Source organism: Triturus cristatus, chromosome 1_1, assembly GCF_964204655.1.
Source record: "Triturus cristatus chromosome 1_1, aTriCri1.1, whole genome shotgun sequence".
NCBI lineage: Eukaryota > Metazoa > Chordata > Amphibia > Caudata > Salamandridae > Triturus > Triturus cristatus.
In genome coordinates, this window is record NC_140579.1 from 1290381066 (window position 1) to 1290396757 (window position 15692).

At 41.7% G+C, this 15692-nt stretch overlaps 1 protein-coding gene across 3 annotated transcripts in view; it reads right to left on the reverse strand.

Moving 5' to 3' along the window:
* The window catches only part of LOC146871975 (uncharacterized), a 326120-nt gene that overhangs the window by 227056 nt on the left and 83372 nt on the right, over positions 1 to 15692 (reverse strand). For all 3 annotated transcript variants that reach the window (XR_014981284.1, XM_085652793.1, XM_085652781.1), the window contains exon 2: positions 13858 to 13955. Coding sequence is in view for 2 of the 3 variants with exons in the window: in XM_085652793.1 (XP_085508919.1) it covers positions 13858 to 13935 (78 nt within the window). In the remaining variant the exon portion in view is untranslated. The remainder of the gene's footprint in view (positions 1 to 13857; positions 13956 to 15692) is intronic.

Genomic DNA, 15692 nt, shown 5'->3' on the forward strand with positions numbered 1-15692 from the left:
TTAGTGTAGGAGAGGATGTTGAGTCTGTGGCTCTTGACAATGTTTGCCAGCAGTATCATGTATATGTTGATGAGGGAGGGAACGAGTGATGAACCTGAGGTACCCTGCAGGTGAAGTTCTTAGGGAGCGAGGAGTATGGCGGGCGGATGACCTTCTGTGTTTTTCCTGTGAGGCAGGATGTGATCCACTTGAGGGCTGCTCCTTGGATTCTGATCTGGTGGAGTCTGTTTAACAGTGCGTGGTGGGATTTGGTGTTGAAGGCTGCTGAGAAGTCGAGGAGGATGAGGGCTGCTGTTTCTCTGTGGTCTATTAGCCTTCTGATGTCATTCGTGGCTGCGACTAGGGCGGTCTCTGACCTGTGCTGTGGGCCAGCTGATTAGGAGGGGGTCCAAAAGGTTGTGGTTCTCCAGATGTCCAATGATCTGGCAGTTGATGGCCTTGGCTGGGAAAGGGAGATAGTTCTTAGGGTCACCTCAGTCCATGGATGGCTTCTTCAGCAGCAGCTTCACTTCGGTATGTCTCCATTTCTGGGAGAAGTCTGCCATGGTGATTGTACATTCAACCTCGGCTATAAACCCATCAGCAAAGTACTACCCAAGGTCCTCAACTCTTCAATGTGGGCAGGGTGCTGCTAGGGCTCCAGAGTGGCTGGATTTCATGATAGGCAACGTTTTCGTTTTGGAGAGGATGTTCCAAGAGGTGAGATGGTGTGGGTATATGTCGAGTGTGATGCGGGTGATACTGTCCTCGGCAAGGTGTTGAGGTGCGAAGTCATGGTAGATGGTGTTGATTTTATGAAAAAAGTCTGAGAGGGTGTTTCAGTGAGCCTGCGGGCGTATGATGTTTTTGGTTGCAGAGGATTGGGTGAATTCCTTGCGTTGAAAAGTTCCCTGTTGCTGTTACAGCAGTCCTTGAAGTGTGCGGCTAGTTATTAGATTGCAGAATTCTATTGGAGAAGTATTTGGTTTTGTCCTCTAATTTAAGCTTTTTATACTCTGCAATGGATTGCTTAGAAGTATCTTTATCCAGAGAATCATAATTGGATCTCCAAATTCGCTCTTTCCTTCTACACAGTTGTTTCTGGGCTCTCAGCTTCTCTGAGAACCATGGTTCTGAAGGAGTTTTTCTGCGACTGATAAAAAAGTTCTGCCGCTAAAGTGTTGATCACCTTTCCTTTCTAAGTGGAATACCTCTGTATGGTTACATCACGATCTATCGAAGAACGGGGTTTAATTTCTAACACGGTTTCTGATAAGGCAGAATGTAGGGCTGATGTTCTGACATGATTGACAGGAGAGAATTTTGACTGCATGGACTTTAAGACAGGAGGAAGCCATTTCAAGCCCTTCCCCTGACACCAATCCCATGGAGCCTAGTGGTAAGGACTTCCTAGAAGATGGTGTCAAAAGTGACTGACAGGGCAAAAAAGGATCAAGATTGCGCAGCCACCTCGATCCAACACTCAGCGAAGCTCATCAAACAATGCTACAAGCACTGATTCAGTATTGAGCAGAGGTCTAAAACTAGAATGTGTTAGTCCCAAGATTAAAAGCAGTTTAAGGAAGGGTCATAAGATGCTTTTAATATGGTTCTCCAGAATCTTGATGGGACCTTGCAGAAGAGGAACTAAATATTAATCACAGGGGATGGAGAGGTCAACTGTATATTTCTTTAAAACTGAATACACAAGTGTGTTTCCAACTTGAAGAAACTTCTGCATAGGTCAGAGAGCCATTACAGAACGCAGTAAAGGCAGGAACAAGTGAATCAATGACCAAGTGCAAGGTTTGTGTTCAGCGTGGAGCAAAAGTCGAATCAATGGCCATTTTTTTTTTCTATAAACACACTAGTTCTCCCATGTGATTACTGGTTTATTAACCTAATTTAAATAAATAGAGCTTTTACAGCAAATACATCACCTTATGCATTTTCTGTTCTTAACAAAACACTTGCAGGGTTGACTGATTGCACACTTACATTTTGTGTGGTCTGGCCAGAGAGAAAGATGGGAGCACATGAAAGCAGAGCTGTGGATGAGTTTCTCTCATGGAATGTAATGAGAGTGTGGACTATATCTGCCCTGCTTCTCTGCCAGAGGAGCCTGTCATGTTCTGCTACAGTGGAATCTCAGATAATCAGAAACAACATGCATGCAAGCAATAGTCTTGTCTCTGGACGTGTTAGACCTGGCTTTTTCAGCTGGTTTACCTCCAGACTTTTTGATTTTTGGCCTCTTGTTTCTGACCTATTTTTGTTGGTTTTATGACTCGGGACACTTTACTGATGCTGATCAGTGCTTAAGTGCATATGCTTTCCCTGTAAATTGTGTTTAAGGATTGGCGTTTCCAAGATAGGCATATTTGATTTACTACTAAGTCCCTATTACAGTGCACGGTGTGTGCGCAGGGCCTGTAAATCAAATGCTGCTAGTGGGCCTGAAGTACTGATTGTGCCACTCACACAAGCAGCCTCTTTCAAAGGGTTCACAGTTTCTGCGCACAGTTTTTATTGCCATGTCGACCTGGCAAGTGCACCCATAACCTTCCCTTTTCTTACATGCAAGACACCCTTAAGGTTAACCCAATGTACTTCTGTCGGCAGGATGCAGTGTATGTGAAAGGTAGGACATATACTGATGTGCGTGACATGTTCTGATAGTGAAATGCAGTGCATTTCATTTTTCACTATTGAAAAGCTATCTGTCCTGTAGGATAGAATAGAAGTTTATTTATAACATACTTCCCATTAGGACAAGATAGAAAGTTTGAGTCAAGTATGCCTGAGATCAGAATATAAAAATGCATCTTTTAGTAAAGATGATTTTTATATTGTGTGTTTAAAAATACCACTTTTAGAAAGTGGATATTTTCTTGCTTAGCCATCCTGTGTGCCTCTGCTGGTTTGTGCTTCAACTGTCTGGTTTTGGAGTGACAGAGACTGGAGATACACATTCTTTCAGACAGCCACTGAGGGGTTAATGTGTGCCTCACCTTTCCTGAATGAGCCAGGGCAGGGCTGCATAGACATGGGCTGCATTTAGAGTAGTGGGAGGAGATTTCACTGCACCTGAATAGGCCTGGTCTGCCTTACACAATACTGTCTCCACCTCCTGGCAGGAAGCTGGACCAGAGAGGACCGAACTGGTTTGGACTGAGCACAGACACTCTCTGCCACAAGAGAACAAAGAGAAATGTGGTATAAATATTGGGGCCAGACCCCAGAACTTTAGATTACTTCTGGACTCAAGAGCAACCTCTGCCAAGGAGATAAGCTGGGAAAGCTGAAGGAGTACTGCCCCTGTGCTTTGTGGAGTTGGCCTGCAGTGGCTGTTTCTGCCAAGGAGAGGACCAAGACTTTGCTGTGTGCGGTGTATCTGGCTTGAAGATCTCCACGGGCTTGGTGTTGAGCTTGCCTCCTGTTGTGAAGTCTCAGGGATACAAAGACTTCATTTCCTATGTCCTCCAGCATCTGGAACTGCTATTATAGCTGCCACAGATGGAAATTGGATAAATAACCAAAACAAGATGATGAGTTGGAATAGATCACACACTCTTTTCATATAGTATGAAGGATACCATAAATTATTCCTTCAAGACCAATTACTTACTTTTAGACTTGATCATACATCAATATCATTGTCTAGACACAGCTTCATTTAACACATCTTTTTATCAATATGCACACAACGTGTCAAATATTCAATTGTACATACAAAATTAAACATAAATAAATGAAAAAAAAGAGAAGAAAAAATCAAACAGATCAAAATACAAATAAACAAGGAACATATCATACATTCCTTATTCCCCTAAACGTGACTTATGGATGCTTACCCCTTTTTACTATGAGCATTCCATTTGTTTAAAGTAGCTCCATTCAGTAGTACTAAGAGGAAAATACGCTTGTACACCTCTAAACAATTTTATAGTACTTCGTATATCAATTTAACAGATGATTTCAATTTGTAAAGGGCTCTTTGAATTCAAAAAGGTAGACGCGTTTCAGCCCAGCTTGCTATTGGGCCTCATCAGGACTAGGGCTTATAAGGATATCTCTTCCCAAGGAAACACCTATAATATAAATACCTATTTTAACTTACAATATGTACATCTATATGTATGTAAACTACATATATACAAGATATTTACTAGCACAGAACACAAATCCTCTTGGAGTGGCAGAATAAAATTTGAATATAATAAACCAGAAAGAGTGTAGGGAAAGACACCACCACACCTACAAAATTCTCACACCCGTGTAAAGATGCACCACAGAAATGCTAAAAGAAAATTGAAAAGAATATATATATATATATATGCTATTGAAAAAAGAATAATGAAAGAGTGCAGGTTACGCAAAAGACAAAACCCAGAGTGTGTCTCAATGGCTGGAATGGCCGTATTATAAACGCTGAGATATTACCAATCAGGAAGGAATCCCTGTCGGGCCGTCAAAATCACCCGCGTTTGTATCTCTACCAATAGGAGATCGCAATCTGAGAAGTACATAGGAAAAGAAGCAATAGGCACATCTCTTTATACCTATTCAAAGTAGTAAATGAGTACCAAAAAGTATACCTAAAAACCAAACAAATAACGCGAGGAAGCCTCGATCTTACCATTTAAATCAAATAACAGAGTGCCGCATCGTGAGGGAACCCATAAATCGCAACCCCAAGCTGACGTGTATTGCTTACGATGGTTCTAGCACGAGGGGAAAAAAACAAAGGGAAACCCAATCAATACTAGGAAAACTAACCAACACATAGTATCTTAAATAGGAAGTCTAGGTTTTGGGTCAAATCATCTAATACTATCCTACCATTCACTCTCTACAAAATCAGCGCAATCAAATCCGCCTCTCCCAACGGTTCCGTGAAGTAATCACGTGACCGGAGTTAACGGAAGCAAATAAATCCAAACGAGATTGCAGATTCGTACGTCATCTAACGTACAAGAAACTAAAAAGTAAAGAAAGACTAACGTGCAAGCAGCTAAAAAGAAAAGAAAAGAAGGACTAACATACTCTAGCTGCATATACAAAATTAAATACTGGCCTCTAAACGGAATTAAGAGAAGGAATAGTAAATAAATCATAAAAAGAAGAGACCTTTAAAAACATTTGAAAAAAATCTCGTTTCAAGTGTTAATTCTGCCACTCCGTACAATATTACTAAACAGTTGCTATACAAGTCACATCAGTTTCGTAAACATTATGGATCGAACTACCTCATATTATACCAACACAAGTTCAACCCCAAGGGTTACAGTTGTAATACAAGTCACATAGGTTTCGTAGTAATTATAGATCGAGCTGCCTGATATAATATGTAAACCAGCTCAATACCAAGGGTAACAAATGAATAGGGCTTGGAAATATATGCAAGCCAAATTTACTGTAGCAACGACCACACTTCATCCCTGTCGTTGAGGCCTTGCGATGCCGTATGGTACTTTTCTATTAACCTCGCTTCTAGTCTGTTAAGTTTCATTTGGAGAGCGTCTTTGTTGACATCTTGGAGCACCAACAATACAGACCAATGTAAGTCATTCTCTGAATGGTTGTGACTTTGAAAGTGTTCGACGAAGGGCGCTCCCTGTATCCTACATTTGATTCTTGACTTATGTTGCAAAATCCGTTTTTTTACATTCTGGGTCGTTCGGCCAATGTAAAAATTATTACAGGGACAGTTTATACAGTATATGATGTTACTGGAATTACAATTCGAAAAAAACTGTTCATGTATGTACCCGTTAATGACTATTTGTTTCGAATCTATAGTTAACTTACATGCAACACAATTTTGACATCTATAATGCCCTATAACAGGTGGTAGACTCAAAAGACTCTTTTCTTTGGGGGGTCTGTGGTTCTTGCTGCTCTCACCAATTGTTGTCTGATATTTCTGCCTTTCTTAAATGCGAATAATGGTTTAGAAATATCTAAAGTATCGATAAGTTTCCAATTGGATTGAATGATCTTTTTAATATTGTTGGCCTTAGGCCCGTAAGTGAGGACACATGTAAGAGGTGATTTGTCTTCATGTTGTTTCGGGGTGAGTAATTCCTCTCTTGGCGTGATCTCATTCCCGTCCCAAATCATAAAAATTTCATCAATATAGCGACACCAAAAACATACCCGAGATTTAAAAGGGTTGGTGTCGCTATATATCCATCTTTTTTCAAACTCATCCATGACTAAATTAGCTATCTCAGGCGAGAAGCTACAGCCCATTGCTACTCCCATTATTTGAAGATACAAAGTCTCTTTGAAATTAAAGAAATTGTTCTTCAAACATAATGTTGCCAACGATATTAAAAAGTTTGTGGGAACTTGGTGTGGCCTTTCTCTTTGGTCTAACTTCTATCTCATAACGGCCAAAGCCTCATCCTGCGGAATATTAGTATACAACGATTCTATATCAAAGGATACTAAAAGTTGGTTGTCTGCATTGTATGGGAGGTTTTCTACTTTAGATATTAAATCCATAGTATCTCTCACATACGATTGGGTTTCTTTGACCAACGGGACAAGAAAAGTACCGATGTATTTGGCTAGTGGTTCCAATAATGACCCACAAGCAGACACAATAGGTCTTCCCGGTGGATTTTCTGTGTTTTTGTGCACTTTTGGCAATACATATATGTTAGGCGTCTTACAAGTATCAGTATTGAGAAAATTAAATACATTCTTACATAACCAACCTTGGTTTAGTGCTTCCACAGTAAATTCCAGAATTTCTGCTTTCAACTTACGAGTGGGGTTCTCATCTAGAGGTCTGTAATGTGTAGGGTTGGAAAGTTGTCTTAGAACTTCTTGATCATATTTGTCCGCATCCCATAAAACAATTCCTCCCCCCTTGTCTGCCGGCTTGATGACAATAGCCGAATTTTCGGACAAAGTCTTGAGTGCTAATATTTCTTGCTTAGTACAATTCGATTGGTAGAAAATCTTTTTCTTTTGCAAACTATCAAGTTCTTTCAAAATTTGCTCTTCAAATAACAAAATCTCGGGTGGTATTGCTATACTTTCTGGAATAAAATGAGACTTCTTCCTAAGACCAGTTATATTCATTTGCTCTTTATAATCACTCTCACGAAAAAAGGCTTCGAGTCTAACCTTTCTCAGGAATTGCAGAACTTCTGTTTTGGTATCTACTGGATTTTGTAATACCATAGGTACAAAGGATAACCCTTTATAAAGTACATTCATTTCTGCTTCTGATGGTGTGTAGTTAGATATATTGTAAATAGGGATGGGTTCGAGTAATCAAAAAGCCGTTTCAATTGATAATGCCATCCAATCCCTGGAACATTTTGTTCCTACACCACCGAATCTACCCAAGTAAGCTTTGTCTGTGATGAAGATGACAGGAATATTTCTCACTTGTAAACCTACTGGTACTGTATTATTTTTTAGATGTTCTAAAAAGGACTTGTGCATGTAATTGAGTCCTTATATTTTTCTTTTTCAGTTGTTTCAATCTCTCAATCTTATCAACATTAGTGACTTGTGCAGCAGGTTGATCACCACTCAATAATGAGGGGATTCGTAAAAGAGCACTAATTTCTTCTTCTGAATAACTAACACCTGCAAGCAACGTTGTGACCTGCAACGAAGCCGTGGGCACCGCTCGTGAAGAGCACGACGCACCACCAGGTCTTGCACCGCACACCCGATGCCTGCTGATGCTGCACTTATCGACTCAGATGCCTTCACCAAGGCCGCTGCCTGCATCAGAGCAGAGGGCACCGCTTGTGACGCTCACGCGCACTGCCCCGACTCGCACTGCAGCCCCGACCTCATCGATGCCAGTGCTTCATCATCGCGGGCAGATACTGTACGTGGGTGACTTCCTGAATCCATCGACACCGCACCGTCGTAAGGAACAGACGCCTCGCTGCCACCGCGACATCACCTTCCTGGCAACAGTAAGGAACAGACACCTCACAACCCCCCCGCCCACAGTAAGGAGCCGACGACTTACCTCCCCTGCATCGCAGTAAGGAACCGAGGCCTCACCTCCCCTGGGGTTGTAAGGAACAGAGGTATCACCTCCACTGTGGTAGTAAGGAACCAACGGCGCCAACGAAGCATCACCTTCCCGACACTGTGCATCATCTTGGCTTTCATCGTTTGCCAAGGTACTGTTCTTTGGGGGTCTGTGTAGCTCCACAGTCTGCGTCGTACTTTGGATTTCCATCTGTCAAGCCGTTGTAATATCTCCAGGGGGATTTATTTGTTGCTACAAGCTTTATTTGTGTGAATAACCTATTTTTGAGGATATCTTGGTATAAGTTGTGTGGAGTTTTGTCACTTTGGTCTTGTTTGGTTTAGATAAAGATTACTTATTTTTCTAAACTGGTGTGGTGTCCATTTGTAGTGTTTTCACTGCATTACTGTATGGGTGCACAAATGCTTTACACACTGAGATAAGCCCGTCTGCTCGTGCCAAGCTACCAAGGGGGTGAGAAGGAGTTGTCTAAGGGCGTAACTCCCTTATCCTCACTAACAAGTGTCCCTACTTGGACAAAGGTGCAAACCATTGCCAACTAAAGATCCCATTTCTAACAGGGCTGTTGCTGCACATAAGAAAATAAAAGCCAATGAATCCATATAAATACAAAATCTTGACTGCTCCCCGAGGGTGCAGAGTTCCTGAAGCTGCTGTGCTCTACTCCTGCCTAGAACTACTTTTCTGCTCCCCGAAATGCACCATCGATCACACCTTCCTCCGCACTCTTGTCGTTTTCTCTCATGCATCAGGTAGCCGTCTTCACATCCCTTGCCCCCGCGTATATCCCTCTCATGTAATCAGAACTTATTCTACATACTCATTGCTTCATCTCCTGAAAGGGATACTATCAGAAAGCACATTTGTTGTTTATGTGTCCTGCGTACAGCCCTCATCGAAGAAAATAGTTAGTGACTTTATTTAAGCGAAAAAAGAAAGGGTTTGGGGCGAAGCACAATTGCACCTATCCCTAGTAGAGTTTTATATAAATATGGTGCTAGTGACCGGAGATCCAAAACCCCTAAATCTCCTGAAGCTAAACGCTTCAAATAACCATAAACACAATCCAATGGTCCAGCACCCAAAATGCAATTCAAGTATTAAACATTGTTATGACACAAGTAATTGTCAACAGGTTATCTTCCATAAGAAAACATGGACTTTCAGCAGAGTTGGTTTTTTCTTCGATCCTTTATTCAGAAATTTCTTTCAAACATGTTAAAACAGACCATAGCCAACGCGTTTCATCCTCGCGGACTTCTTCAGGGCTATAAACAATACATATATATTTATAAAATTAATATACATTATTTACAAAAAATTATTTTTATAATACACTTTATACACTACAAACAGTCATTACATCTTGTTTATGAAATAATGAGGAATCTTATATGTACTAGATTGGACCTAATAGCAGGATGGAGGGACACCTTATGAGCTGGCAGCCTTATTATGAGTGTGCTTAACTTATATTCATATAAAAATATGGGACTGGGACTTAAAATTATCTCGCTGTAGATAAATGATTAACATTATCTATCTGAGAAATTGTTATAAAAGCTGAGTATATTAGACAAGTATTTTTTTTAATCACTATGCTCTTTAATGCGGTAAAGAGACCTATGTATATTAGATTGTGATGTTTATGGATATGAGTAGTTACATACTCAATGCTGTTTGTTTCAATGGATAGATAACTACTGATTGAGGGATGGCTGATATTGAATAATTTAACGAACTGTGAAAATAAAGAATACAAAGCATCTAATCGCCATAACTCCCCCTCAGGTACGGATAGTGAACTTTACCAAATATCCATGAGGAAAAAAAAGTAAAAAACTAATAATATTCTTTGACAATATGTCACTCAAGCCATATATGTGTTGTGCTCTAAAAAAATAAATGATTTTTTTGATAGATATCGTAAGAGTACACAAAAAGACCATAAAGAAAGAATTCTGCAATTTTAATCGGTAGAGCACAGACCACAGAAAAATGAAGTCACTAACTAATGGTAAGCGATTATGGAATTGATACTACTGTGTTAATGGCTAAAGGTTTTGTGATGCTCCAGTATGACTAAAAATATTCATGCAAAAAATATACATAAATGTAAGAAAATGATATGCCTTAGGAATGTAGTATAAAACTGTTCCTTTTTAACATTGAAATCAGCAGAGTGATCAAGATCCTATATAAGACGAATAAGAATGGGCGAAAGAAGGAGCTATATTAGAAGCCTTTTTGCCTTATTTTACATGTTAAAAGAATTGTTGAATTATTGCTTTGTTAGAAAGAATTAAGAAACTCGAAACAACATGGTTTGCTTATTTTATAAAACAAGATGTAATGACTGTTTGTAGTGTATAAAGTGTATTATAAAAATAATTTTTTGTAAATAATGTATATTAATTTTATAAATATATATGTATTGTTTATAGCCCCGAAGAAGTCCGCGAGGATGAAACGCGTTGGCTATGGTCTGTTTTAACATGTTTGAAAGAAATTTCTGAATAAAGGATCGAAGAAAAAACCAACTCTGCTGAAAGTCCATGTTTTCTTATGGAAGATAACCTGTTGACAATTACTTGTGTCATAACAATGTTTAATACTTGAATTGCATTTTGGGTGCTGGACCATTTGATTGTGTTTATAGTTAGTGACTTTATGTAAGTCATTGGTATGAGGATACACTTGGATGCCCTAAGGATTCTAGGGACTGATTCCACAAGGTTGGTAGTTTTCGCTGTTGCAAGGTATCTACAGTCTGTATGGCTTTGGAGGTTTAGTGTATTCATGCCTCTGTTGATATAACCCGCTGGGTTGAGTATAAAGGGGAGTGTTGGACTTGGCCCTTTTTGCAGGGTTATCTCCAAACTTTTTGCTTCTTCCTCCTATTTTTTCCGAACCGATTGTTGGTTTTAGGACTCCGGGCACTTTACCACCGCTGATCAGTGCTAAAGTGCATATGCTCTCTGTGTAAATTGTTATTACGATTGGTTCTCCCTGATTGGTATATTTGATTTACTGGTCAGCCCCTAGTAAAGTGCACTGAGTGTGCCGGGGCTGGTAACTCAGATACTACTAGTGGGCCTGCAGTACTGATTGTGCCACCCACATGAGTAGTTCTGAAACAGTAACTCAGACCTACCATTGCAGTGTCTGCGCGCAGTTAACTACCATGTCGACTTGGCAAGTGCACCGCCTTGCCAGGCCCTAACCTTCCCTTTTCTTACATGTCAGTCACCCCTAGGGAAGGCCTAAGGTACCCATGTGGGAAGGGGGAAGTGTATGTGAAGTGTATGTGAAGTGTATGTGAAGTGTATGTGAAGTGTATGTGAAGTGTATGTGAAGTGTATGTGAAGTGTGAGTGTGTGGTCCTGATAGTGAAATACAGCCAATTTTGTTTTTCACTATTGGAAGGCTATCTTGCCCCATAGGACAGAATGAGGATTGCTTTGCAACGTTTAACAAGCATATCTTCCCATAGAGAAAAGATGGAAAAATAAAGTTTAGGCTCTCTGAACTCGGAATTTAATAACATCTTTTTATTAAAGATGGTTTTTAAATTGTGTGTTTAAAAATGCCACTTTTAGAAAGTAGGCATTTTTTTGCTTAACCATTCTGTGTGCCTCGGCCTGTTTGTGTATTGACTGTCTGGTTTTGGAGTGACAGGGGCAGGGGCGGTGCATTCTCTCAGACAGCCACTTTCCTGAATGAGTCGGGCTGGGCTGGGCTGAATAGACCTGGGCTACATTCAGAGTAGGGGGAGGAGTTATCACTAACACCTGAATAGGCCCGGTCTGCATTTGGAGTGGTGGGAGATTTCCCTTGCACCTGAATAGGGCCTCTCTGCCTTACACAATGCTGTCTCCACCTCCTGCCGGGCAGCTGCACCAGAGAGGCCGAAACTGGTTTGGACTGGGCTCAGAGACCCTTGCACAAAGAGAACAAAGACATTTTGGGGTATAAGTATTAGACCTAAAACATCTGAACTTGAGACTACTTCTGGAATCAAGAGGAACCTTTGCCACGGAGAAGAGCTGAAGAAACTGAGGAGAAGTACTGCACTTGCTGTGTGTCTGGGGTTGGCCTGCAGATGCTGTTTCTACCAAGGAAAGGAGAAGGACTTTGCTGTGTGCTGTGTCCCCTGCTTGAGGAAAGTCTCCAAGGGCTTGAGTAGAGCTTGCCTCCTGTTTTGAAGTCTCAAGAACACAAAGACTTCACCCCCAGCTCCCCTGAACTTTCTTGTTGGGAGTTGTGACCTGCCAAGAGGTGCCTGTGACTGTCTGGGGCCTCTGCAGGTTGTTTCTGCTGCTGGGAGCTGGAAAGCAACATAACAAGAAAATCGACGCATCGCTCTTCTTGCGACAGTTTTTCGACGCAACTCCATGGTGAGCGAAGAATCTCCCTGCACCGCCGTTGAAACCGACACAGCACCTGTTGCCGCTGAAAGAATCGACGCATCGAGGGATCGTGGCTGAAGAAATCGATGAGTATTTCCAGAGATATGCAATAACAAAAAACACACACCTATTACCATTTTATGTGATGTCCCTGGTTTTTCTATCAATTATGGAAATTAACATGGAGAAAAAATACACGAGACAATGTAATAAATCAATGAGCTGTTGGAGGCAGCACTATAGTGAGGCACTCCTTAAACTAACTTAAGAAAACCAATGGCGCTACACAAACTTGTTATTGTGTATTACTTGCTTACCTATGGAGGTATGATTGAATATATTGGTGCTTGTTAACTTGAGTCCCATGCTACCGTCTGCTTTATTATCTGAAAGGAATCATGAAGGCTTCTGAAGAGGTCCCCAATGTCATCCATGAAATCCTGTTAGGAATTTTCCTAATCAGATGTACACACGGGATACACAGACAAGGAAACATTACTAATCCTCATTGACTACATCAATCTATCAGGCACGCAGAACACTTTTCCAGAACATGGGGTGCTGTTACCCATTACACTGCGGGCGCCGATCCAATATATAATGTCTTAAACAAAGAGCACTACTTCAGGAATCTAATTCAAAACTCCATAGAGAGAATGCACTGTACAGCTGCTGTAAAACAAGTTCATTATTTCTTAGTGAGCATGTTATTTATATACGGTCATGATTGAAGTAGCTTTTAAATAGATTAGTTGTTTTGCATTTTACTTTTATTTATTTCCATAGTCTCATATCCCTCTTCCCACTGCCCCATTGCTCAGCCCATTCACAAAAAAGTCACCAGCTCTCAAATTCTCATGGTTCTTTCATACCTAGACTCTTGTTGGTCCTTCATCCTTCGATTCTCATTGGTCCTTCGTCCTTCCACTGTCAAGGGTCCTTAATTCCCCCCTCGCACATATCTTTCATTCCTCCAGTCTGACATGCCCTTCATCTCTGCACACCACATTACATTCACACCTGTCCCACATCCAATGCATCCCTCAATCCCATACTTTCAATCATCCCAAATTCTTGTACATCACAAATTTATGTTCACGTGTCCCCATCTGCCCCTTTCGTCATCCTACATTATAACTTGATCTCACATATCAGTCGTCCCCATATTAAGTTTTACCTATAGTGCGTATTCTTCACTATACTCACCCGTTCCCTATACCCTTTTGTTGCAGTTTGAACCCACTCTACAACCCTATTCCTCCATTTTCGCCACAACATAGTCTTATGCCCTTTTCAGGCATTCCTCATCAGGTTAAATATCCCGGATGCCAATCTCATGTATGCCTACACTGGAAAACATCCATATCCATTCTCATATTTCCCTCAATTCATTTTTCACATTCTTCACTCCCTGTTGCATGACAAGATACTTACATCCCTGGGGTGGGGTCTGCTCTCATCCGGAGGGAATACGCTGGCCCTCCAATTGCCTCCTCCAGTATGTGGGAACATTGTGTTGCGGGGTGCAGAGCCTTCAGAGGAGAGAAAGAGACAAGCATGAACACAAGGAAACGGTCATTTCTGAGGGTTCTGCTAGCAAGGTAGGGCTAGTCAAATGACCTCAAGGACTTCAGAGAATTCAGCTACCAAAATACTCTATCCCCTGCACTTCAATCAAGTAGGAGCTTCCATATACCTCAACTTAGTGGGATGTCCGCTACACATCCATCGACAAGTTTATGTCCTGCTCTTCTACTAAGGAGGCTCAGCATCAGGATCTTAACTGACAGTCCCACCAGAAAAATTACCCATTACTACCGCAGAGGATACACAGACAATACCTAGTCTTGGAGATTCTGCTAACATCACCATCCAGGATACATCACAGCCGCAAAAGATTTCATCATCATTCATAAATCATAATAACATCACTGAAGGCTCTTATCTGAAAGCATGACCATCAGCCTTCATGAAATGGGCCTCCCAAACTAACTGCAAGGCTAAAGGAGAAAATGTGCTAAAATGATAATTTATAGAAATGTACCAAACCTTAGGAAATGTTACATTAGAGCATAATAGGAAGATGGTGGAAAAACTGAACATCCCCCCGATCTTTTGTATTTTGTATTGAATTTATAAGGCGCACAGCTACCCACAAGGGGTCTCCCGGCGCCAGTAGATTCATAGAGTACATCAAAGAAGTTGTGCGGAGAAGAGCCAGGTTTTTAAGTCCTTGCGGAATTTGATGAGAGATGGTTCCAATTTCAGTGTGGACGGGAGAGAGTTCCACAGTTTGGGGGCGATACAGGAAAAAGAACAGCCGCCCATTCTGGACAGTTTGAAACGAGGGGTCCTAAAATTGCCTTGAGTGGACGATCTGAGAGTGCGAGAGGGGGAATAAGGTTGAGCCAAGGCCATGAGATAGCCAGGAGCGCACCCTTGCTTAATTTTATGCAAGAAGCAGAGGGCCTTAAATTTGATTCGGTGAGTAATGCGAAGCCAATGAAGATCATTGAGAAAAGGGGAGATTGCGGATTTCCACGGGACCTTACAGAGGAGGAGAGCTGCAGAGTTCTGTACCAGCTGAAGTTTTCGCTGAAGCTTCTGAGTGATGCCAAGATATAATACATTGCCATAGTCCAGGCGAGAGGTGACCAAGGCCTGGACCACCTGGCGTCTGGAACCTTCTGGGAGCATCCCTAAAATTTTACGTAGCCAACCCAAGATGGAAAAACAGGTGGACGCTACCTTCACCACCTGCTGACACATAGAGAGAGAATCATCCACTATAAAACTGAGATTGCGGGCATGAGTCACTGGAATAGGTACAGGACCCATTTCAGCCGGCCAATGTAAAGGACCCCAGAGATGTTTTTGCTTGCCCAGGATGAGCACTTCAGTTTTATCTCCGTTTAATTTCAGGAGATTAGTCTGCATCCAGTCGGCGACTCGCCCAAGTCCAAGTTTGAGAGTGGAAGGAGAATCAGCAGTCGCAGAGGAGAGGGAGAAAATGATCTGGGTGTCATCGGCGTATGAATATAGGGAGAGACCAGAGTCTTCGACGATGGAGGCAAGGGGCTTCACATACATGTTGAAAAGCAGTGGGCTCAGCGAGGACCCCTGCGGGACCCCGTGCGCTGATGAACGAACCGAGGAAGAGGAGCCAGACGAGACCACCTGAAAGGTGCGATGGTCTAAAAACGAGGACAGCCAGTCGAGGGCCGAGCCCGACACCCCTGCAGATCTCAGAACTTTCAGAAGAATGGAAT